The 23880-nt window shown below is 41.0% G+C and overlaps 1 protein-coding gene across 2 annotated transcripts in view; it reads right to left on the bottom strand.

Annotated features, from left to right (window-relative positions):
• SLC24A4 (solute carrier family 24 member 4) overlaps positions 1 to 23880 on the bottom strand; it is a 165121-nt gene that overhangs the window by 6296 nt on the left and 134945 nt on the right. For both annotated transcript variants that reach the window (XM_089522417.1, XM_089522418.1), the window contains exons 11-16: positions 13649 to 13818; positions 10340 to 10478; positions 8164 to 8330; positions 4791 to 4905; positions 2264 to 2376; positions 856 to 921 (exon numbers count right to left, since the gene is read on the bottom strand). In XM_089522417.1, the coding sequence (XP_089378543.1) occupies positions 856 to 921; positions 2264 to 2376; positions 4791 to 4905; positions 8164 to 8330; positions 10340 to 10478; positions 13649 to 13818 (770 nt within the window). The remainder of the gene's footprint in view (positions 1 to 855; positions 922 to 2263; positions 2377 to 4790; positions 4906 to 8163; positions 8331 to 10339; positions 10479 to 13648; positions 13819 to 23880) is intronic.

Below are 23880 nucleotides of genomic sequence, written 5' to 3'. Positions count from 1 at the left end.
CATTAACCATCTCCCAGCAGCCAGGCGCCTCTGAATGAAGATTTGTAGAGAGTAACAGAGAGAAAGAGGTGCTCCACCTGTCCTATTGCTCATGCAATCAATCAATGGAGGATTTGTTAAACTGGGCAATCATTCTAAAAGATACTGTCCAGACTGTTGTTGTTGAAGGGGATTTTTAAAAATGCTTTTAATGAATGGCCCTCCTTTGTTCTCTATTGTAGTCAAGGGTTGCTGACAGAGAATGTTAGTGTTATATAAAATGTTAAGGAAACAAATCTTTGGGGATGTTTTCTGAATTGCAATGAAGAGCTGGCATCTAAAAATATAGAAACTGCACAAATTTCTGGAGACATGGGGTGAGTAATTTCACAAGGACCATTTCTGCCCTTCCTTGGATCTTTATGGAATGCAACCCCTCCAAATCAATTGACCTCTGGTAGAAAATTAATCCCCCCAAATAGCAAGTCTTGTTCCCAGAAACCAGTGGTGGGGCTTGCTTTTGGGCTGTAAATATAATTTGCTCTTCATACTTTTGTGGGGGAGGGCAGAATATAGAAACCAGGAGGCCACTTCTAATTTCTAAAATGGCTTTTTTTGCCCTTCCAATTTAAAACAACAACAATAACAACAACCAGAGGGGGAGGAGACAATTTAAAGGGAAAATTGTGCCCTCCAGAGGCTTCTGTTGGCACAATCTGTCATTGTTAGAGCTTTCTCTTTCAGAGTTGTGTAGTTGGAAAGGATCTGGCAGGTCGCATTCAGCTGCTAGGGCACATTTTGTCCACTTTATATAATAAGATGTTGTATTAAATGGATGTATGCAGAAAGTGACTAATACAATAGGAGGACACTTACAGTAAGAGCTACAGATCCTAGGAGAAGTACAACAGAATAGACAAGTCCTTTGCTGTTTATCTTAACCTGTTGAAAATGAGAAGAAATACAACTTTAAAATGTTTTTCACAACTTAAAGATGTAAGACCTAGCTAACTGTTAACTTCTATATAAAAAAATAATAATCACAAGATGTAGGCCCTAATAAACAAAGTCAATGAGGAACTCTAATTTTTTGTCAGCCTGAATTTTTTTACAGACCCTTGCAGACATATTAAAGCACATAAGGAATCCGTAATCAAATCTTGCAACCACAGCAAAATATTAGCCTAATATGAGAGGCTAATTTAGCACCTCCAAGAGTGCAAGGGGTGGAAGGTATTTGGTGTGCCTTTAACTGTAGAGAACAAGATAATACTATAGTTTTAAAATCAGCAGAATGCAATGGGGTTGGTTCAACTGACACACTAAAGCAGCACCAGGAGCAACTCATTCTGTTTAGATACAGAGCAGGAACAGAGCAATGTTGACTTTGTGGACATTAGTGCATCCTTCTATGAAACCAACAAACTGTAAAGTCATGTTATTGCAGAATCTTATGAGGCATCTTCCCACTTTGAATCTGTACCAGAAGCACCACTTCCAACAGAGTTAGTCCTCTGTAGGAAGTGATACCAAGTCAATAATCTGTAGGAGGGTCATACATTCCTGACAAGAATGATGTGGTCACTGCTGGCCTCAGAGTGTTTAACCAAGAAAGTTTTCAAATGGAGAAACTGTTTTACAGAATTTATCTACACTGGACTGGACTCAGATTTAGTCATACTATGAAATTATACACTGAAATCAATGGGACTTGTTAGTCACGACTAACCTACCTCACACTGATTTCAGTGGAACCACTTTTAGTGTAGTAAGAGGCTTATTGCATTGGTTATTAAACTGATCTACCTCTATCTGGTTTAAAGATGAATTTGGGTGGCATCCTGATCCTATCAGACATTTTTGGCACTGAATCTGCAGCCCAAATACAGTCTGGGTCCATCCCCACTTTCAGAGCTCATCCCAGCTCTTTCCGGATCTGGCTATTTTCTAACTTAAGAAAATGGCTGGTGAAGCGGCTGTGGAAACGGGGATAGACCCGGGCTGTATTTGGGCAGCAGATTCATCAGCAAAAAATGTCTGATAAGAGCAGGATGCTGCCTGAATTCAGCTTTAAATTGGATAGAAGTAAATCAATTTAATAACCAATGCGATAAGCCTCTAAGCCTGGATCCAACCCACTGAATTTTCAGAAGATTGTGCTAAACATGACCTTTGTATACCTAGTGATTTCTGCTAAATGGGGTCTGAAAGTACTTTTTTAATCAAGTGTATTTGCTCTGGTAATAAGAGGCTTGAAAAGAAATTTGTAAATTAATATACGTACATTTGAGCCATAATTAACAACCATAGTCTGCAAACCCCATGGTACTCCAAGGCCTACCAGAATGTCAAACACATTGCTGCCAATTGTATTCGATACTGCCATGTCACCTAGGCCTGAAAAATAAGAATTTCACAATTAAAATTAGTTTTTACATCTGGGAACATCAAAGACGATAAGCTAATGCCCTCTGAAAGGGAAGATCATGTGTAGAAACAATAAGTTTAACAGACTAATCTACTTATCTACTCCAAAGTCCCTCTGAGGCAGTGGGGCTTACCCCCAAATAAAAGTGCAAAGGAGTACTGCAGCCTAAGTGGCCTTCAGCCTCATGGCCTTGGAACTGTAGACTGGCAGTTTGACCCCGGTTTTCTTTGTAGCGTATCAACCTCCCCACTGGTGAATCAGTTTTAGTAGGACATGGTGTTCACACTACTGAAAGGCTAAAATCCCACTGGGGAATGTTTAAAGCACCTCTTTGCATCCTGGTGCCATAATTTTAGACTAAGACCAAAACTCAGTTAAAAAAATCTTAGGTCCAAAACACACTGTAGAAATAATCCAGTTTGAGACCACTTTAACTGCCCTGGGACAATGCTAGGGAATCCTGGGAGTTGTAGTTTTGTGTCAGAGTTCTGGTGCCACAACAAACTACAGTTCCCAGAATTCCCTAGCACTGAGCCAGGGTAGTAAAAGTGGTCTCAAACTAGATTATTTCTAGTTCAGTTTAGAAGAGGTAATCCCTCTTACATGAGAGAAAAGGGAATGCTTCTGTTAAGACAGTGCTTTTCATCTACAGTTTTTGTTAAACTCTTGTATAAAAAACACATATACATTCACAATCAATAGTTTTCAATGCAGGTATCATGAAATCCACTGGGTGACCTTGGGCAAGTCACATGCTCTCAGCCTCAGGGAAAGGCAATTGAAAACCTCCTCTGTAGAAATCTTGCCAAGAAAACCCCATGATAGGTTTGTTTGCCTTAGGGTCACCATAAGTCGGAAACAACTGGAAGGCACATAACACACACATACTTATAAGCATATAGAGTCATAGAACCATGAAGTTGGAAGGGGCCTCATGAATGAGCACGTCCAGCCCCCTGCTCTATGCAGGACCTCTAGCTAGAGCATCCCATACAAGTAGCTGTCCACCTTCTTTTTGAAGACGTCCAGAGAAGGAGACCCCACAAAATCTCTAGGCAATTAGCTCCATTGCTGAACTGCTCTTCCAGATGTCTACATCAATTTAATTCCCATATAACTAAATTTATATTTAACTATATATCTTTTTATCTGTACATATATTTATCTGTACATCTATAAATGACAAAATCACCAAGGCCCTTTTTAATCAAATTTCCTGCACTCAGCACCTAATAACATAAACAGGACTTGCATAATGACTAAATGTTCTCATTCCTTTCAATGGAAACCTAGTGTAGCTTTTCAACCAATCTTAGAGGCTGAACAGACTGCCCCTAAGGAGCGGCCTGCAGCCGTCTCTTTTGTTGTTGGATTGGGACCATGGCAACTACATGCCACGGCCTTGATCTGGCATTTTTGTAGTGCAAAAAGGAGCCATAAAAAGCGGCTCCTTTTTGCAACGTGGAAAGGGTGCCCTAGCCATGGCAGTGATAGCTTTTTGCTGCTTATTTGGTGCAGCACATGTAAGCGCTGCGCTGAAGATGCAGTATGATGGCGCCTGCCGTCTGGTCAGGTGTGGGGAAGGAATCTGGGTGGGTGGCATGCGGATGCTAGACATCCCACTCCACTCCAAGGCCAGCTTTTTATGCTGGTCTGTTGAGGCCCTTAGTGTGCTTCAAAGCCAACAATTTCAAATGATTAAATGTTGTACCTCTGTTTCAGGACATAGATTGTTCCTTAAATCAGGATGGATTAATCTAGTGGTTCCCAAACTTTGGCCTCTAGGTATTTTGGACTTCCACACCCAGAAGCCCCAGCCAGCTTGGCCTACAGTCAGGAATTCTGGGAGCTGAACTACAAAACACCTGAAAGGTCAGAGTTTGGGAGCTGCTGGATGAATCTATTTGGATTACATTTTACAATTTTGTTTAGTCCAAATAGATTCGTTTTGATCAATTTTGATACTGGCTTGGGTTTTTTTTTAAAGTTGGCACAACTTTTGTACACATTTCTCCAAAGAAACACATTTTTTCAAATGCCTTTCCTTGAAATATGCCTTTATGTTTGCTCTTCTCCCTAGTATACATATTTTTGTATGTAATTTTCTTTAACACGTGCGTTTTTCTATGCATTTTTCATGGAAAACTGAACTGCATAACTGAAGGGAAATTTTCATGGAAAACTGAAAAACTGAAGGGAAATTTCATGCTCTAGTTCATGTAATACAGCATGAAAGACAAATTAGTGTCATTTGTATTAAAACCTACGAAATCTCACTACCATTGCTATCCTTAAATGATATGAACCTTATCTGTATCTGCCAAAATGTAATTTATGTAGAGCACAATCACAATTATTTCTCTGAAACCACTGCTGACGTTACCTTGTCTTGCTACTATTAAACTGGCCATGCAGTCTGGTACACTGGTTCCTGCAGCTAGGAAAGTAATGCCCATGATAACATCAGGGATCCCTAGAGTGTAACCAATCACTGTAACCTATGCAACAAAGGAAAACATAGTTGTTGAAAACAATAGAGCAGTCTCTTTGTGGTCTTGCATTCACAATAGCAATCACGACTCATAGATTACTTTAGTTTCTTGAGCATGGGGATGTTGACATCAATCTAATATATAAACACAAGAATTTCAGTAATGAAACAAAATTGTACTAACCATCTAGAGCAAAACAAAAATTTCTACAGATGACTGGGATTATCCGTGAGAGCAGAGCAGTGTAGTGCAAAGCTTCTGTGTGTATCCTTGTTGTTTATCAGAAATTCCAAAGAACACATCCCCAGTGCTTTGGGCCCATGTGAAGTGTCAGAAACTGTAAAATGGTAGTCTCTCTCGGAATTTAGAAAAAAAGATATTTTGGAGACTACAGCTCTCAGAATTCCTCAGGCAGCAAAGGCATGCCGGATGGGGGACTCTGGGAGTTGTAATCCAAAGAAGGCAATGCTTCCAGAGTCTGCTCTGCACCTCTACTTTTCCTGAGATGGTTCCTCTGCACTGCAGCTGGATTGTTTCTTAACTGGCAGTCCTCTTTTCTGATGAGCCGAAAGAACAGAAAGCCCAAAGGAAGCCAGGAGATTGTGGTAGTTTAATACTCTTAACTACTTATGGCTGGTGAAACCCATGTTCAAACCACTCATGGAGACCTAAACCTTCATGGGTGATCTTGGGCTTGTCCCCATTTCTAAGTCTAATCCACAATACACAGTTGTGAGGATAAAATTAATAGATGAGAACCATGTTTATTGCAGGCCACCTTGGGCTCTAAGATCACCAGGAGAGGCCCTTCTCTCAGTCCGACCACCATCACAAGTACTATTGGTAGGGACTCAAGAAAGGGTCTTCTTGGTGGCTCCTCATAGATTCTGGAACTCCTTTCCCAAGGAGGCCAGAATTGCACACACACACTTTGTCTTTCTCTTGGCAAGCTAAAACTTTTTTTAAAAAAAAATTCTGACAGGTTTGCAAAGCAGAAAGTTTTAAAAGAACAGGCTAGAGGGTATTGTATTGTTTTAAATGAACTGGTTTTAAGAGTATGGTTATCCTTTACATTGAATTTATTGTTTTAGTGACTGTGAGCTGTCTTAATACTGCAAATTCTTCTTTAATGTTTTCCTTTTGTATGTTTTTAATTTTAAACTGTGAACAGCTTTGAGTCCCAATTTTGGGTGGAAAGCAGGATTTAACTAACTAACTAATTATCATCATCATCACCACCACTGTGTCCATTACCTTTTCTTTGGAGGAAAGGCAAGGTAAGAAGTACTAAACAAGGATTAAAGGAGATGAAAATGACACCGTAGAATCACATTTGGATAACAGTCTTCCCCAACTCAGCATCATCCAAATGGTTCACACTACAGCTCTCATCTGTCTCAGACAGCAAGGCCAATCATCTGTCTGTAGCTGGTGTGATATGAGCTGTAGTCCCAAACACCTGGAGGGCAGTAAATTGGTGAAGGTAGATATGCACACTTTTGTCTCATTGTCATCTCTGATCAAAGAGGCTTGCAAATGTTACCTTTTTTGCAGTGACGTCACTAGAGTTGGTGTGGTAACTTGTGATGGCACCCCCCATTGACTTCCTCCTATACTACACCATTCAGAATCCTTAGTAGTGCTTTTTCTACTAATGTTACTCATAAATCATAATTCCCATATATCACTGAACGTAATGGTAATCGTTGTGACACAAACGACTAGAACAATTAAAATTACTTTTTTAAATTAAAATTTGGTAAAATGAAAATGTTGTGAAAATTTGGTAAAATGAATGTTGTTAAATATTTTTTTAATTTTTAATTTTTTTAAAAAATGTTAAATTAATTTTTTGAAATTTGATTTTTTTAAAAAAACAACAACTAGGGCCTCTTCTTTTTCTTCCCCCTCTCATACCATCTCTTTAGCATTTTAATGGGACACAGGTGAATACCACAGCATGTTTATGCCCAAAGGGCACATTTTTGAGGAGCAGTGGAGTCACCCCCATTAGGTTGTCACCTGGTGTGGTTTGCACCCTCTTACCCCACAATGACGCCATTACATTTTTGGATCACAACTCCAAGAATCTCCCAGCCAGCATGATCAGTGGACTACTTTCTTGTACAACTTTTCTAGGGTAAATACCCAACAGAACCAAGGCATGGCTCAACTGTATTATTCTTGTTGCATTCCTGAGAAAATACAATTTACAGACCTTACAGTCATTGGCCATGGTGGCTGTGGAATTCTGGATTGTAGTCTAAAAAAGTAACATTGGCAAGTTCTGCTTAGAGCAGCGTACCTTGGGGAATAGATGACTGGGAACTTGTGCTTAAAAAAAAACCTCTAGCTCAAAACAGAACTAAATAGATATGTGTTTAATTAAAAAACAACAATATATTCATCCTACCAATATATCTCTAGGGACACAGTAACCTGGAGAACTTATATTTTCCATGAAAGCAGCACACATATGTTTTAATTAGTTATTCACAAATGCACTATATAATCTTGGCTTCCTCCACAAATTGACTTCAGCAAAGGAATCACAAAACCAATGACTATGTGTGAAGCTCCAATGGTTACAATGCACTTGTGCTGCATAAGTCAGTGTTCTTATATGAACGAGAAGAGTAAGCGGAGTTTTTAACATTTTCTACGCTTGGAGAGCCAGTGTGACATAGTGGTTTGAGCACTGGATTAGGACACTGGGAGACCAGGGTTCAAATCCCAGCTTGGCCATGGAAACCCACTGGGTGACCTTGGGCAAATCACACTCTCTCAGCCTCAGAGGATGGCAATGGCAAATCCTCTCTGAAGAAATTTGCTAAGAAAACCCAATCAGTCTTGTCCACAGCAAGATTCTAATGCACATCTGAGGAAATCCTTTTTTAAAATTTGATACTAGACAGTGACAAGTACATTTGAATTTTAAAAATGCATGAATGCTTGACCTTTTCCTTATTGTCATGTAAATGCTACACGAGTCTTTACTTTGGCTCATTCAGAGGACCAGGCAAAACTTTGTAGGCAATGAGGAAAAAAGGAGCAGTTGCACTATAGGTAGGTTAGATTTGCCAACATTTTTTGTATGCTAAGACTGGAGAATGAAGAAAAGAACCACTTGCCCAATAATATCTTCTCTTTCAGTTGCTGTGGTGTTACACCTTGTTGTCATGCTCTTCCTATTTTCAGTGTTACTTCAAAATCAATTTTTTTTTCATGTTAAAAAAATTAACAACTATTTTTGCATCCACTTACCAGCCACACCATAAAATAGGAAAAAAAAGCAATCCATAAAGTGGATAAGAGAAAGGTCAGCATAAAAAAATTCTCCCAACGTGGTTTACTGCAATTCGGGACGGTGAAAAAGAGGAGCAATATCAGTGGCCAGGTAATAAGCCATTTGACTTTGTCCATTTTTCCATCTAGATAACAAAAAAGGGAAAGAAGGTGTTTTTTCCTTTGGACATTTGTTATTTAGTCATATTTATATTTAAGCAGAACCAGATAATAATTGAGAGCCTGCATGATGTAGTGAACTCAGTGAAATTCTCACCCAGCTGCACTGGCCAAATGCAAGAGATATTCTAGGAAGGGGGAGGACCATGTAGTACCTGTCAGCCAGTGTGATGTAAGTGGTTTGATTGTTGACCTAGGATTCTGGGAGATCAAGGTCTAACTCTTGGATCAGCTATGGAAGCCTCATTTCTTTTTTAAATTTTTAATTAGTGGGTCCTAAACCAACCCTCAATTGAGGGAGATGTCATATATCTGCAGTGGAATTAACTAGTATTACATATTGGAGAGGGACCAGAAGTGATGAGTTTTCCAGAGAAACATTGTAGACAGGTAACAATTTGGAGTCTAGCTGAACTAAGGAGTTTATCACATGGGAGAAATCCCATGCAAACACAGGATTTAAAAGATAGAAAAAACCTGCAAAAGGGGGTTGATTTTCACACACGTTGTTGTTAAACTGGAGTTAACCAGAAAAGAAAGTAGACAAAAGCCACTCCTTTTTACTTTGGGATTTTCTGAAAGTAAAAAGGAGCAGCTTTTGTCTACTTTCCATTCAGGTTACTACCACTTTAACAATGATGTAATGTGAAAACCCCTGTTTCTCCATGGGATTTTCCCCGTGTGATAAACTTGTAAGAGATAACTGATATTAAAACTGTCAACATTTAATATCAACATAATTGATATTAAAATGATGCAAGCAATTAATTTGAGCCTTAAAGTTCTTTGAAATGGTTTTTTGCCTTGTTTGTGTCAAAGAGTCAAGTAATACAGTAACACAGATCTATTCAATCATTATTAAAACTCTGTCAGTACAAATCATTGACTGTATCAGCACAGGTTATACAAATCTATACAAATGGACTAACCATAGCCTATGGTGTTTTCTTGAGCCCAAGAGCACAGTAATATGAAATTAAAATATTCAGACTATTGCTAGATATACAGTTCTGTCATTGAAATAGTATTAACCATGGAGTAACATTGCTGAAAATATGAAGTCAAAAATGAATATGAATTTATCTTAATGTGAATATATTCTGATTCACTGAGCTTAACATTCAAGGGTTACTTCTGTAGCAAATCACACAAATCCATGTGTAGTGAAGTCCCACCATATGGAAATTAACTTTGACTACAACTCCCAGAATCCCCAGTCACTGACTACACTAATGGGGAGATTATGTGTAGTTGTAATTCAAAGCAGTAATGTTTTCCAGGCTCTGGTAGAAATGAAGTATTTGGCTTGGGCATCAGCTTGAATTTAGACTCTATCATTGAATGCTGATGCTGTGAGCCTTCAGCTGATAAGCTACTCAAATGTGTTATTCCCCATTTTGCTTAACCCAGACAACAAGACTGATCAAGAAAGAACAGGGGAAAGAACAAATGTATACTGTCAACTCTCCACATTCACTGGGGTTAGGGGTGGAGGACCTCTACAAAAGTGGAAAACCCGCAAATAACTCTAAGTCCTTCAAAACCATATTTAATACACACAAAAAGTATAATCTGCAGATTCAACCCACTATGGATGCGTTCAAGGAAGCAGGGGTTTCACAAGGCTGGCTAGTGGGATTTGTGGCAGTCTCTGCTGCTGCTGCTGCCCTACACCATTTTAAATAGGGACTTACAAACTTTATTTGCAGTCTCCATCTTGCAAGGCTACCAGTCCCTATTAAAAATGGCAAAGGGCAGCAGCAGCAATGACAGCAAATAAACTGTGAATAATCAAATCTGCAAAAGTCAAACCCCCAAATGTGGAGGGCTGACTATATATAAATAAAGTCAGAGGTTAGCAGGGTCTACAGTGCTTGTGATTGAGTACGGAACTCTTAACACTTTGGTTAGCACTCTATGGTAGGAATAAACCCTTCTCTGCCATTTATTCTATAATACATCTTTTCAGATTTACCTGGAGGTGAAAATGGAGACAGATTGACATGTTCATTGCCCTCTTCTTGGTTATCAATGGGGACACCCCCATTTTCAATGTTCTCATGTTTCCCGTTCTGAATCAGCTTGCCATTAGTTGAATGGATTAGCCGCTGCCGCTAGAAAGTATGCAAATCAATTCTAGTTAATATTAAAGCCATTTTTTGGAAAATTTCCTGATCTTAGCTGGTTTTGCTTGTTTATTTAAATTTGTCATATGTCACTCTCCCTATCCCCACTCATCATATACATTTAAGTAAATCTGCCAATTTGTGCTCATGGTTAGGATCCAGGGATTCCTTCTAGCAAGTTTGAGCACTTCTGCATACTGGAAATTTTCTTTCCTTTCTAACTTGAGCTTCTTTTTCTGTGCTGCCAATTGGTCATAAACAATGGCAAGTTTTCCTCTTGAAGCAAAAGAAATAAAACCAAGAACCATCAAAAGTCTTCCCCACTTGACACCAGCTCATTGTAATAGGTTTACTGTGAGATGGGATCTTCTGTATCCCCTGAGTAGCACATCGGCATTAACATATAGTCAGATGGCCTAGCCTGATCTTTGCCTGCCTTAAGCTGTTACAGTCTTCCTCTTCATTAGTATACCAGTGACAGAGATAAGTGTATCTTTAAGAAGATCATTTTCTGCCCCTTCTGAATCTCTCTCTCTCTGTTTGACTCTTAATCAGCCGCATTGTGAGCCTACCATGGGGAATATGAAGCCCTCCAGATGTTGTTCAGCTATTACACCCCTAAGCCCTGACCTGTGGCTGTTCTAGATAGAAGTCAGAGTCCAGCAACAGCTGAAAGGCCACATATTCCCTACCCCTGTTATAGGCTGTATTATAATAAAAATAAAGGACACTGTCCTATTAAGACTTGGATGCCTGTAGCTGTTCCCTGATTCTAATGACAGACTTTCTGTGAAGGGAAATGTATGACTATGTATTCCCTTTACTCCACAAATAGTATGTATTATCACTCAATACAATGTCCTTCTTTAGAGGTCTTTAAACAGAGGCTGGATGGCCATCTGTCGGGGATGCTTTGATTTAAATTTCATGCATGGAAGGGGGTTGGACTGGATGGCCCTTGTGGTCTCTTTGAACTCTACGATTCTATGTCTAGCTACTTCTCTTTATAGATAACTGACCTTACAAGCTCCCTTTCTTGGTTGTCATATAGAACTACATCTACAGAGAGCACATTATACTATCATTCTACAACAGTAAGCTAACAGCGTTTCTTTCCTTTATTCTTAAATAACTTTCACCCAGAACAGGGTTGGGGAAATCTTGGACTGTAATTTCTAGAATTCCTCACCAATCACTATGCTGCCTGCAGCTTCTGTGAGCTGATGTCCCAAACATCTGCAGAACTAATAGTTCCCTGGCCCTGGTATAAACACTGATTCTGGAAACATGGTTCCCAATCCACTTAACACTAATAATAATAATAATAATAATAATAATAATAATAATAATTTATATCCCGCCTCTTCCGTTTGGAGATCGAGGCAGGTAACAACAGAATTTATACAGTACACAATACAAAAATAATAAAACCCACAAAACCCTGACCCACTAGTTGCAAATTTCCTGCTCCTGACTTTTCTCTCATCTTCATTCCTACCCTGCATAGTACTGCCTCTCTAGGGTTTCAGGCAGGATTTTGTCCCGGTTCTGGAGATGCCAGAGATTGAACTCAGGACCTATTTCATGCAAAGCATGTGCTCTGTGACCCAGTTATCTATACAATCTTCACCATAAACTTTATAATAGATTAAAACTTCAATTTCCTTTGAACAATGGCATTTGAGAAAAATATTGTTCTGCAAGTAGGGATGCCATATCCCGCCTGTAGGCGGGGCAATTCCGCTTTGGGCGGTGCCGTCCCGGTCCTGGTCCGGTTTGGCGCCAAGACCAGGACGGCACCACCCACGGCCACCTCCGCCCCCGCGTGCGCCGCGGGGTCCTCCAAGGCCTCGCTGAGGCCTGGGAGTGCTCTCTGCGGTCGGAGCTCCGGCCACGGAGACGCTTCCTCCCAGGCCCCAGTGAGGCCTTGGAGGCGGCTCCGCAATCGCGGGGTCCTCCAAGGCCTCCGCAAGACCGGGGAGGAGGAGGAGGCCGCTTGGCACCACGGCGATCACCGCGATTCCAAGCGGCCCCCGTGCCCTTCCCAGCCTGGGAGCAGGCCTAGGCTTCCTCCCAAGCCGGGAGGAGGAGGAGGCCGCTTGGAACCGCGGCGATCGCCACGATTCCAAGCGGCCCCCGCGCCCTTCCCGGCCTGGGAGCAGGCCTAGGCTTCCTCCCAAGCTAGGAGGAGGAGGAGGACAAGGTTTAAAAATGTAGGACCTTTTTTTAAAATTTCCTAGCCAGGAAATTTAAAAAAAAAAAAATCCTACATTTTCAAACCTTGTCCTACATTTGTCCCAGTTTGGAGGTCCTCAATTATGGCAACCCTGTCTGCAAGGCAATGTTGACTGCTACACAAAGAATGCATAAGTGCAATTAAAGTGCTTATTTAAAAAAAGGTTTTAAGTCAGTGGTTCTCAAACATTTTACTCTTGTGACCCCATTTACATCTACATGCAAACATCATGCTCCTTCCTCTCGACATAAACATATTTTATTTGTTTAGTGTGCATATTTTCATTTGCACATTCAATGGATATTCATATTTTAACATTTTATAAGGAAATAACAATTTAAATTGGAAGTTTTATTTAGATAAATTCAATACTTAATACATGTGCAAATTTTACACACACTGTTACACACACAGCCACACTCAACTGCTTCTCCTCTGCCTCCACAGGGGTCCAGCCAGATCCAAGTGAAAGCGCTGGCCCCAAGCAAAAGGTGCTGCCAATCTCCTTCTTCACCGGGGGCCATCGTGTGCACTAGATTTCCTATAGCCACTATGCCCCTAGGGCACTGGGTCAGGCTGCAGGAACTTATTGCCCAGAGAACCAGGGCATTGACAGGACAGGTAGGGGAAGAAGAAGTAGCAGCTCAGGATGAGCCCTGCCAGAGGTTATGATCCAATGAACTTCACCACTCTCCTTTCATTCCTTCAAATGCTCCAAACGCTGTCCTCACATTTTTCTTCCCCTCCAGGACAGAAAAAGTTTGAGTAGTGGAGAAGAAAGAAAGATCAGGGCCACAAACTCTTGCATTCCCCCCCCCCCCTTGAGCATCTCTTGCACCCTTCAGGGGTCCTGCCCCACAGTTTGAGAACCACTGAATTAAGTTACTCAGAACATGAATTAATTTCCCCTTTGTGGACTCACCTCATTGATAATGAGCCTGCTTGCCATCCGTAGCCTGGTTCTTGGCCCAAATTTGTTTGTAATCATTATTCGCAAGCCAGCTTCAGGAAAGCGGTACTTTGGAGGACTGGAACAAATTATCTCATCGACCATCACCACAGAATTTCGGCCGTACTGTTGCGTTCCCTTCACTATTGACCACAACGCCAATGGTTAGCTATACAATTTGCTTCTTTCTCTGTGCCTGTCTTTGCCAATGTTTGCCTCATAATGGCTCCTTCAAATTGCTGAAGGATTAACAGAATCAGAAGCCTGAAAAATCTGAAATCATTGGATTTTGATCGACAGCCAGTTTAAGCTGCATGTCAATATGTGCATTTTGCCATCTTTGTGCAATCACTTTAAGTTACAACTGTGTAGAAACTTCATGTGTTTCTGTGGAAATAGGATGCTTTTCTGGCTCACTAATTTCTTTTGGTTTATATTATTGTTTTAGGTGTGATTACTGCATGAAATGTACTTTTTAGGCAGTTTATAATAACTTAGTTTTAAATAATGGCTGTGATCTGACCAAAGGTCATTCTCAGTAATTTCAAATAGAAATCTAAGGACATGCACAAGTTTCTTTCAGCAAAATAAATAGTTCTCAAAATAATTTAATTTGTGTGAATTAAGAATGATAATGATAAGGGCAATGAAAACAATAACAAAAACAAAACTAGCTAGTAACAGAAGCCTTTAAAAATGACGGCTGCTGTTTGACTAAAGGACAAGCAGATTCATAGTCTTCATTTTTTTAAACTGGTATAATGGTATAATCCTTCAACTAAAACTATCATTTTAGAAGAATATTATCTCCACCTTCAATATACCATGCCAGATCACTGTGCAGTTTAGCAAAAGCTTGTTTTAATGGATTTGTGATCATCTACATAAAAATGAGAGCTTTACACTATACTAAACTTTATTTCTAAACCCAGACATAAAACATGCAGGCCTGAGAATTAATAAAAGGAAAATATAACAAACGCATGCAAGTAGTATAACAAATGCTATTAGCTAGACAAAGCAAGCACAGTAAGGCTTAGCAGACAGGAGATGTATGGTGTTAGAATACACACTGCAATGAAGTAAAATATAACCCTAAAGGGAAAAGTGTGGGTGGGTGGGTGGGTGGGTGGGTGGCAGTGGTGGAGAAAGGAAGGGATCGAGGGGCAATATCATTCTTTATTGCCTTAGTTACTGAGTTGGATAAATATACACACATACACATATTTACAGGTTACTTACATTAAGAGCAACAGGAAATTTTAGTGTGTGGGGAAAATAATTAAACAAACCATTAGTGCATAATTACAGTCTGAAAGCACTGGAAAACTGGGGAAACACCCAGCTCAAGCATAGGAATAAGAAAGAGTTCCTCATAAAAACCTGACATGGAATGATGGCATGCCTGTTATTGCAAACAGAGGTAAGTCAGAAGAGAAAGATGAGGAAGAAGTCCCAAGCAACATTTTGTTTCAAGACTATGTCATGGACAGCAAAGAAGCACTGTCTTCTGCATAATCCCTCTGGGGTGAGTCCAGATTGCAGATTCCTGCCTGCTACTTACGCAGTTCACTGCTCAGCAAGTTGCACATAGAGGAAGCAAAACCTCAGAAGAGGTTCAAAGATGGGCCAAACTTGCAAAAACAGTTACCTAGCTTGTGCAGGCAATCTAATGAATGGGGATGAAGCAAAATGGACTGTATGACTTGGGGAGTGAAAGGGCAAAACATGTTGGAATATTTTGCTATTTGATAGCTTCCTGCAAGTAGACTGGGTTAGAATCCTTTCATCTGCTGAGGCTGAGAGAGTGTGACTTGCCCAGCTGTAACTTCATCCTGTGGAATCCTGGGATATGTTGTTTTACAAGATCTTTAGCCTTCTTTGCTTTCTGTAGAATAGGCCAATGGAAGTTAAAGTGGTATCAAATTGTATTATTTTCACAGTGTAGACCCTATAATTACGCACACTATAATTACTCATTATCTATTTTTAATAGCACACAACAATTTAATTACTTTAATGTATTTTAAGAAGAATGAGGTAAACATGATTTTCTTCTTAATAATTAGTAATGCTAACATTTTAACTAGTTAACTTTGAAATATTGCTTTGGGGTATTATTGAGTTATTACCTTAAACACTAATTTAAAAGTAATATTAGTAACTTGTTACAAATTAGTAACAACCAATGAATTACCTTTAAAAAAAGGTAACACTATTTTTCAAGAAACATTTCCAAACTCTGGGCTAAAATTTGGCTTTTGACTGAAGAAAAAGCTCAGGCCTGACCCTGAGACCATTCATAGCCAGCCAGGCAGAAAAAACTGGTTTCACACATGGGTAGAAATGCTGAAATTTGGGGAGCAATGTAATTGTTTCAGTCTTTTTTCAGAAGCCTCAAGCTCAGCTGTCAAGGGCAACAGAACAACACAGATCAGGAGGTAGAACCCACAATTCCTGATTTTATTTATCTCAGCCGACTCGAATGGATTTAGTTACAGAATCTGCCTGAAAGAATTTGAGAAATCAATAGACAAAGAAGAAAGTGGAGAATTTGCTTTAGGCAAGGCATTTTTTTAAAAAGTGAAGACCCAATAATACAAGCTCAATATCCTAGAGAAATAGAAGTTAAGAGCAATATGTTAATATATGGAGAAGTGCCTATCCCTCACTAAGGACTGGAGTATTATGAAGTGTTCATAGAAGATAAAGGTGAAACCTCTTCTTGATTTCATTTTAAAGCTTTAAAGCTTATGTACTTTTATTATTATGGAAGAGTGAGATATTCAAAAGGCGACTGTTCCGGAGGTGAACTTTTCCCCATCTTCATATGTCAAGCATCTCCTGCTGAAATATCTTCTTCTGTGTGAAAGAGACATAGGCCCCGTAGCCCATTCCCAATACACATAGTAGAGTATCCAGTTAAACTGCAATGGCAACATCCTATGGAACCAAAAATTTGCAGTTGAGGGATGAGGATTTAGAACCCTTGAGCTCATGTGGTATTGTGGTTTGAGTGCTGGACTAGGATTTTAGAAGACCAGGACTCAAGCCCATGCTCTGCAGCAATGGTAAACCCTCTTTGCCAAGGAAACCCCGTGATAGGTTTGACATAGGGTCAAAAACAACTTGAAAGCATCCAGCAACAAGCAGTTATAATTCTCTGCTATGAAGCTCTAATGTCTCACCAAACTGCAACCCCAGGATGCCATACAATGTTGACATGGTAATAAAAATGGAATATAGTATTATATTCCACACTGCAGATCCATCATGATGTAGTGGTTTGAATGTTGAACTATGACTTTGGAGATCAGAGTTCGTTCCTTGCTCAGCCATGGAAACCCACTAGGCGACCTTGGGCAAGTCATAGAATGATAGAGTTGGAAGAGACCGCAAGGGCCATCCAGTCCAACCCCCTGCCATGCAGGAAATCCAAATCAAAGCATCCCCGACAGATGGCTATCCAGCCTCTGTTTAAAGACCTCCAAGGAAGGAGACTCCACTACACTCCGAGAGAATTTGTTCCACTGTCGAACAGCCCTTATTGTCAGGAAGTTCTTCCTAATGTTGAGGAGGAATCTCTTTTCCTGTAGCTTGCATCCATTGTTCCAGGTCCTAGTCTTTGGAGCAGCAAAAAACAAGCTTGCTCCCTCCTGAATATGACATCCCTTCAAATATTTAAACAGGGCTATCATATCACCTTTTAACCTTCTCTTCTCCAGGCTGAACATCCCCAGCTCCCTAAGTCGTTCCTCATAGGGCATGGTTTCCAGACCCTTCACTATTTTAGTCGCTCTACTTTGGACATGCACACACTCTCAGACCCAGAAAACACAATACATTGGAAATGACTTCAAGGCACACAGCAACAACAACGTGGTATCATAATTGTATTCTTTGCCTAAGAAAACCCTATGAAATTCATGGAGTTGCCAAAAATTAACAGGTGACTTGAAGTTACACTCACTCTCTCACACGCACACATAGTTTGAAAGGGCCCTTGGCCACCTTGGGTTGTCTTTTGATAACTTGAATATGACAAAGGGAGCCCACATTTCATACCAGGCAATTATAGCACTATGATTCTTCTTTAATTACTATGGTTGCTCCTATAAAATCCTGGGTCTTGTACTTTGATAATACACTAGACTTCTCTGGCTGTGAATTCTAAATGCCAATCTCTAAACTACAAATCCTAGGATTTCAAAAGATGGAACTATGGCAGTCAAAGCGGAATCATAGTGCTATAATGGTGTAGTGTGAAAAGGTCCATGGTCCATACAATGATGCATATGCCACAATAAGTAATTTTGTTGATAAGGGCGGGGTACAAACCGCCGCTTTGCGGCGGTCTGCCGCCGCCGCCGGTAGATCCGTGGGGGAGCCGGAGCCTTCAGACGGCGCGGCTCCCGCGCGGACCGAAAAAGAAGCTCCAAAATGGAGCTTCTTTTTCAGTCGCGTTTGTGACGTAGCGAGGCGCCAGGGGCGCACTCGCTACGTCATAAAGGCTGCGACACGTACGGACGCTCAGCGTCCGATACGTAAAGATGGCGGCGCCCATGTGGAAGGGGCGCCGCCATCTTGTACGTATAGGATACGTACTAGGGTTAGGGGGGTGCGGAAGCACCGCCCCTTCCTAACCCTAGTACGTATCCTATACGTACTAAATGGCGGTATGTATCCCGCCAAGGTGTTGCAAGATTGTCATTTTTGCTACAACAGAAAGGTGGGCAACTCCTCTGGAATGTGGGTAAGTTGTTGATATACCTGACCTCTATTCTGAACAAACCCACTCTGCTTATTTTAACATTGAAGGTTTCTAATGATTACCTAGAAATCTAAGGCAGGGTACAGACTGCCAAAAAGAGGCGCCTCCTCAGCGCCTCTCTCTGCTATGCAGGAGTGTTGCAGCATACAAATTGTGCAGTGCTGCTGCGCAGCAAAGAAGGAACTCCCAAAGGCAGCTCCTGTCTGTGGCACCGCAAAGTGCCAAAGACGGCGCAGTTATGTTGCAGCTGTGCAGAACCGTTTAGAGGTGGCGCAGCTGTGACGTAATCGTTGCACGCGCCGTATGTATGGCACTGCACAACTGCGGGACGTGCATGACGTGCTAGAGTTGCGGGGTGTGTGCACGCGCCGCCCCGAGGCAACCCTAGCATGTCGTGGATGCACCACAAAGGGCCCATCTGGACAGGGCCTAAGCTCTGTGTGGGTCATCGCAATAAAAACAGGAGTGTCCAGTCACTGTGTTATTACTGTCAAAACATGAAGATTAGCAGCTAAAGTACAAATCATCACTTCTTGTGTATAAGGTTTGTCTCTGAAATTGGATTTTCCTCTGGGTGAGAAACTTTATATATGAGAATCCAGTAATAGAAGCTTTTATGTTTTGCCAGTCGAAGCTCTTGAAAGCAATAAAAGTTACAAGCTTCAAAGGCAGCTCAGCAGTCTGTGAACCTCCCTTTTATCTTCACCCTCAAGTAATAGAATTCCCTCCATCAGGATGCAGAAGGCAGTAGACAGTGAGCAGGTGTTCTTTGTTAGAAAATAATCAGACTTTGCACTCATAAACTGGGCAAGATTAAGGTGAGATCCAAGCCCCACTGACCCAGGAGAGGTGTTAACAGACAAGCCAGACAGCCTTGCTGGAGGTAGCACGAAAAGTTAGAAATACAGTCTGCACTGGCAAAAATCTTGACCCTAGCGAAGTGAAATTTCACTCCAAGGAACTGTGAAACAGACTATTCAGGGTAACAGAAAGACACAATATATTTTGGCTAAGGGGGCGGGGAGAGCTACTGTCCTATGGTTGTGGGGAAGGGAGATACAAACATGTCACTGTATAGATTCAACAAGGCAAATAGGTTCATCCTGAACTGAGTTTATGCACCGAAGATTTATGAAAGAGATTCCCCTGTCTGGTTTCCCCAAGCTAAGCCTCCAAGATGTTTTGGATTCTGACTTCCATTATTCCGAGGGGTTATTCACACTGTGAAAATAATCTAGGATGAGACTAGGTTAAATCTCCATTGCTCACACACATCCCAAATGCACCCGATTAAGTTGGGGGGGGGGGGCGTGCTGTCAAAAAACCCACTTAATCCAGGATAATCAATATTAAGTTTTCCCCCAAGTTTTTTTTTTAAAAGATCTGCATTGTTGGTAGTGTGAATAACCAATGTGAATAGACCTGAATAGACCTGGGGATAAAACACTACATACCAAAAAAGGGGTTCCGGATGTATTTGGATAATCAGCTCCATTTTTATTCAAATGCTTGCACGTGTGATCACAGAGATCTGTACTGATACAGATCAATGCAGTTTCACAGTGTGAATAACAAACCCAAAATGCCTGAATGAGGTTATTCACATTGTCGTGCTAAAAAAAGACATGTGAATGAATGACTCCCTTAGTCAGTATAGCCAATAATGGTCACTGTAGAAGGTTGTGCTATGTGGATAAATAGCCTGTATTACTATTCCTCCTTCCCTGGGAAAATCAGAGCAAATTTAAAGTAACAAGACAAAAACTAAGGCGGGTTACAGACCGCCGAAAAGCGGCGGCCTGCACCCGCCCCTTTCCCAGCCAGATCAGGGCCTCAGCGGCCAGAGCGGCAGCCGCTGAGGCCCCGATCCGCCGCTTTCCAGGCTGCGGGGAAGCGGCAAAAGGCCCCTTCCCCGCAGCCTGGAAAGGGGTGTCCTTGGGGCTTCAAGGCCCAAGGACACCCCGCGGCGGTGGGAAGGAGGAGAAAGGGGCCGCTTGGGCGCAGCTGTCTGAAGTCTACGCCCTGCGACGCAAACGGCAAAAGGAGCTCCGTTTCAGAGATCCTTTTGTGGCCGGGGAAGGGGCGCACTATGCACCCTGGTGCGGAATTTTGTGCGCGCTTTCTAACCCTAGCACGCGCGGAGCGCACACTTTTAGGCCCATTTGTAACAGGCCTAAGAATGCCTAAGAATGCAAGGAGGCCTCAAACATTAGACTTTTCCCTCATGCAAGAATGGAATCCGGCATAAGGGGCTAGCCAACATCCACAGCAGTATCCCCAAAACTTATTTTGGGGGACTTCAAAACTCTACAGGGCATGTTTTTCAGCACCAGAGAGGGGTACAGGGAAGGGATCCAAATTCCAGTGCTACTGAAAATGTCACAATGGAGTCAGGCCATATTTCATTATTCACACGGTTTTGAAAAGTTAGTTGCAGCTCTCACAACATCTTGTATGAAAGAATGGAAATATTACTGTTTACATATGCAGGACTGAGCTGATAGGATATCTTGTCAGATTAAAGAATCAGGGCAAGATGTATAAATTCTTCCAAGCAGAATTAGTGAAAAAACAGTAAAGAAAAAGGTTTATAATTTCACTAGTTGTTTCATTAGATTGTTGAGACTGAATAGAGAGATCCATCTTTCACTGCTCAGTTTAGAAAGTCAAACATTACCTCACATCAGCTAATGTATCAGTTTCTTGGTTGTTACCTCCTCTCCGGAGTTGGTGGGAACTTCATTGACATATCCATGAAAAGCATCATATCCTGCTCCACAGGGTGCTAGTAATTGCTTCTCTGGACACAGTGGGACATTAAAGTGCTAGAATATCTTCTCCACATGTGGATCAAGCATTCTTACAAATGGCCCTGTTTTCCTGCTGATCCTCACCCAGCAGTCACACATTAACACTGAAACAAGTATTCTTCTGTTCCACACTCTACTGCCTTAGTACCTCAATCTTCAAATTGTCTTCCATTTGGGAATCCTTTTCACATTGATTTTCCTGCCAAGCAATCCCAGAAAGTTACAGGAGTTTATTTTGTGTATTCTAACATACATGTTCAGTTCATGTATAGCACTAGCATATCGGTGGTTATTGCTGCCCTGCATAAACCTATTTCACAACCCCAATCACATAAAATGCTCTCCTGCAGCTTCACAGGAAATTCAATGGTGGTGGTCTTTCAACCATGCTTTTTTTCTTCTGTCTGTTTTTTAACCAGAGAACTCGGATAAAATATGAACAGCAGTACTATACTACGTCCAAGCAGCATTTAGAACATGAATAAACTACAGGACTATATCAATTAACGGAGAGCAACCATGTCTACTATTGATTCTGGACAAATTCAAGGGGCAAAATCCTCTTAGAACAAATAGAAACCAAGAACAACAACTAAATTAATCTCTACTAAATAAGAAAAACAGCATGTGCAATTCAGGCAAGACAACACAGAAAATTTGAGGAATCATGAAAGGTTGCCAAATTGCTAGTTCCTGAATTTGTTATCATTTTGTCTATGCTTCTAGGATTGGGGAAGGCGTTTGTTGGATTTTCTGCATTGTGTCAAAATAACTTGGCTGCCTTTGGATATTCTGTACTTGAATTGTCGGAGGGTGCCAATTTGCTGCTTCACCCACCCATCGTGACAGGGCCTTCTCTGTTGACATGTCTAGATTTTATAATATCCTAACCACAGAAGCTTGTATGGTACAGAATCTCACCTCTATTCCTTGTATTTATTTCATTTGTAATCAAGGTATTGTTGTTTGAATGCACTTGCACTGCATTTTTATTAAGTCAATTGTTGTTTTAAATGTCTGTTTTAAAAAAATCGTTGAGAGCTTTTGATTTGAAAAGTGGCATATAAATAATCTTTATTAAACACACACACACACACACACACACACACACCAGCAGCAATGTTACTGTATTTGTGGTTGTGCAAACAGTAGGCTGTCTGCATATCGAGCCACTTCCTCCATTCTCCTCCCCCCCATGTCCCCCCAAAACCTATGCAGATGTGGCTTACTGAACACTGTGGGCTGTGAACACTGTCGTGGTGGTGTGGGATGGGTGTGAAACTGGGTAAAGAAATCTTTCATCAACAGAAGCTCTGCCATCCTATTTGAAATAAATCTTTTCCCCACTGCTGTCCTGTAGGCCACCATGTTCAATAACCAACCCAGCATGATGCATAGAGTTTGGTAAAGTAAGGATGGGAAAAGATGATGGATAGGATAGGTAAGCTGTTTTCTACCCATGGAACCATTGCATAGAACTCAGGTCTTGTCTACACAGCAAAATAAAGCAGTTTGACATGCTTTTAACTGCCATTGCTCAATGCTATGGAATTTTGGGATTTGTAGTTTTGTGAGTTATTTAGCCTTCTCTATCAGAGAGCTCCGATACCACAACAAACTACAAATCCCAGAATTCCGCAGCATTGAGTTATGGAAGTTAAAGTCTTGTCTGACTACATTATTTCTGCAGTGCAGATGCAACCTCAGATGCTTTATAATTAACCTTTGCATAAGACAGAACATAAGAGGAACTAAGGAGCTACACTGGATCAGACCTATCTAGTCCTATGTTCTGTTCATACAGTGGCCAATCAGTTGCCTAGAGGAAGCTCACTGGCAGGACCCAGGTGCAAATTTACCCTCTTTTTGCATTCCCTGGCAACAGATATACAGAGGCATACAACCTCTAATACTGGAGGTGATCAGGCAACTGTCCTAACTAGCAGTCATAGAATAAATAATTTATCTATTCTCTTTTTAAAGTCAGCCATTGTCACTACAATCTGTGGCAGTTTTACTCTGTTTTCCATTTTATCTGCCCTGGATCTCCCACCATTCATTTTCAGTGGATGACTCCTCTTTCCAGTATGATGACAGAGGGAGAAAAACTTCTCCCTATCTACCTTTTCCAGACCATGCACAATTTTATACACCTTTATAATATCTCCCCTTACTCTTTTTTTCTTCCTAAAATGAATAGCCCCCAAAACTAACTTTTCCTTATAGAGGACATGTTCCATTCCTTTACTATTTTGGTTGCCCTTTACTACTTTGTTTGATGATTTCTCAAATTCTTTCAAGCAGACTGTGGAATCACTGTGCCCTTTTCCATCTCTACAGTATTCTTTTTCAGGTATGGAAACCAGAAATATCCACAGCTGTGGTCACACCATGGATTTGGAAAAAGGCAAGAGCTTAAATACGCTGCAGTTAACACATCCAATCTGGTCTTGGAAGCTAAGCAGTGTCAGGCCTGGTTAGTAATTGGATGAGGGAAACACCTGGGAATACCAAATACTAAAGGATATATTTCAAAAGGAAGGGAATGGCAAACATCTCTGAGAATTCCTTGCTTTAAAAACCCCTATTAAATTGATGGGATCACTGTAAATTGACAGGTGACT

This window comes from Sceloporus occidentalis, unplaced genomic scaffold (assembly GCF_023333645.1).
Source record: "Sceloporus occidentalis isolate IW3139 unplaced genomic scaffold, rSceOcc1.0.p SCAF_4, whole genome shotgun sequence".
Classification (NCBI taxonomy): domain Eukaryota; kingdom Metazoa; phylum Chordata; class Lepidosauria; order Squamata; family Phrynosomatidae; genus Sceloporus; species Sceloporus occidentalis.
Note: the sequence above shows the minus strand (reverse complement) of the source record. Positions and strands in the feature narration are given on the sequence as shown.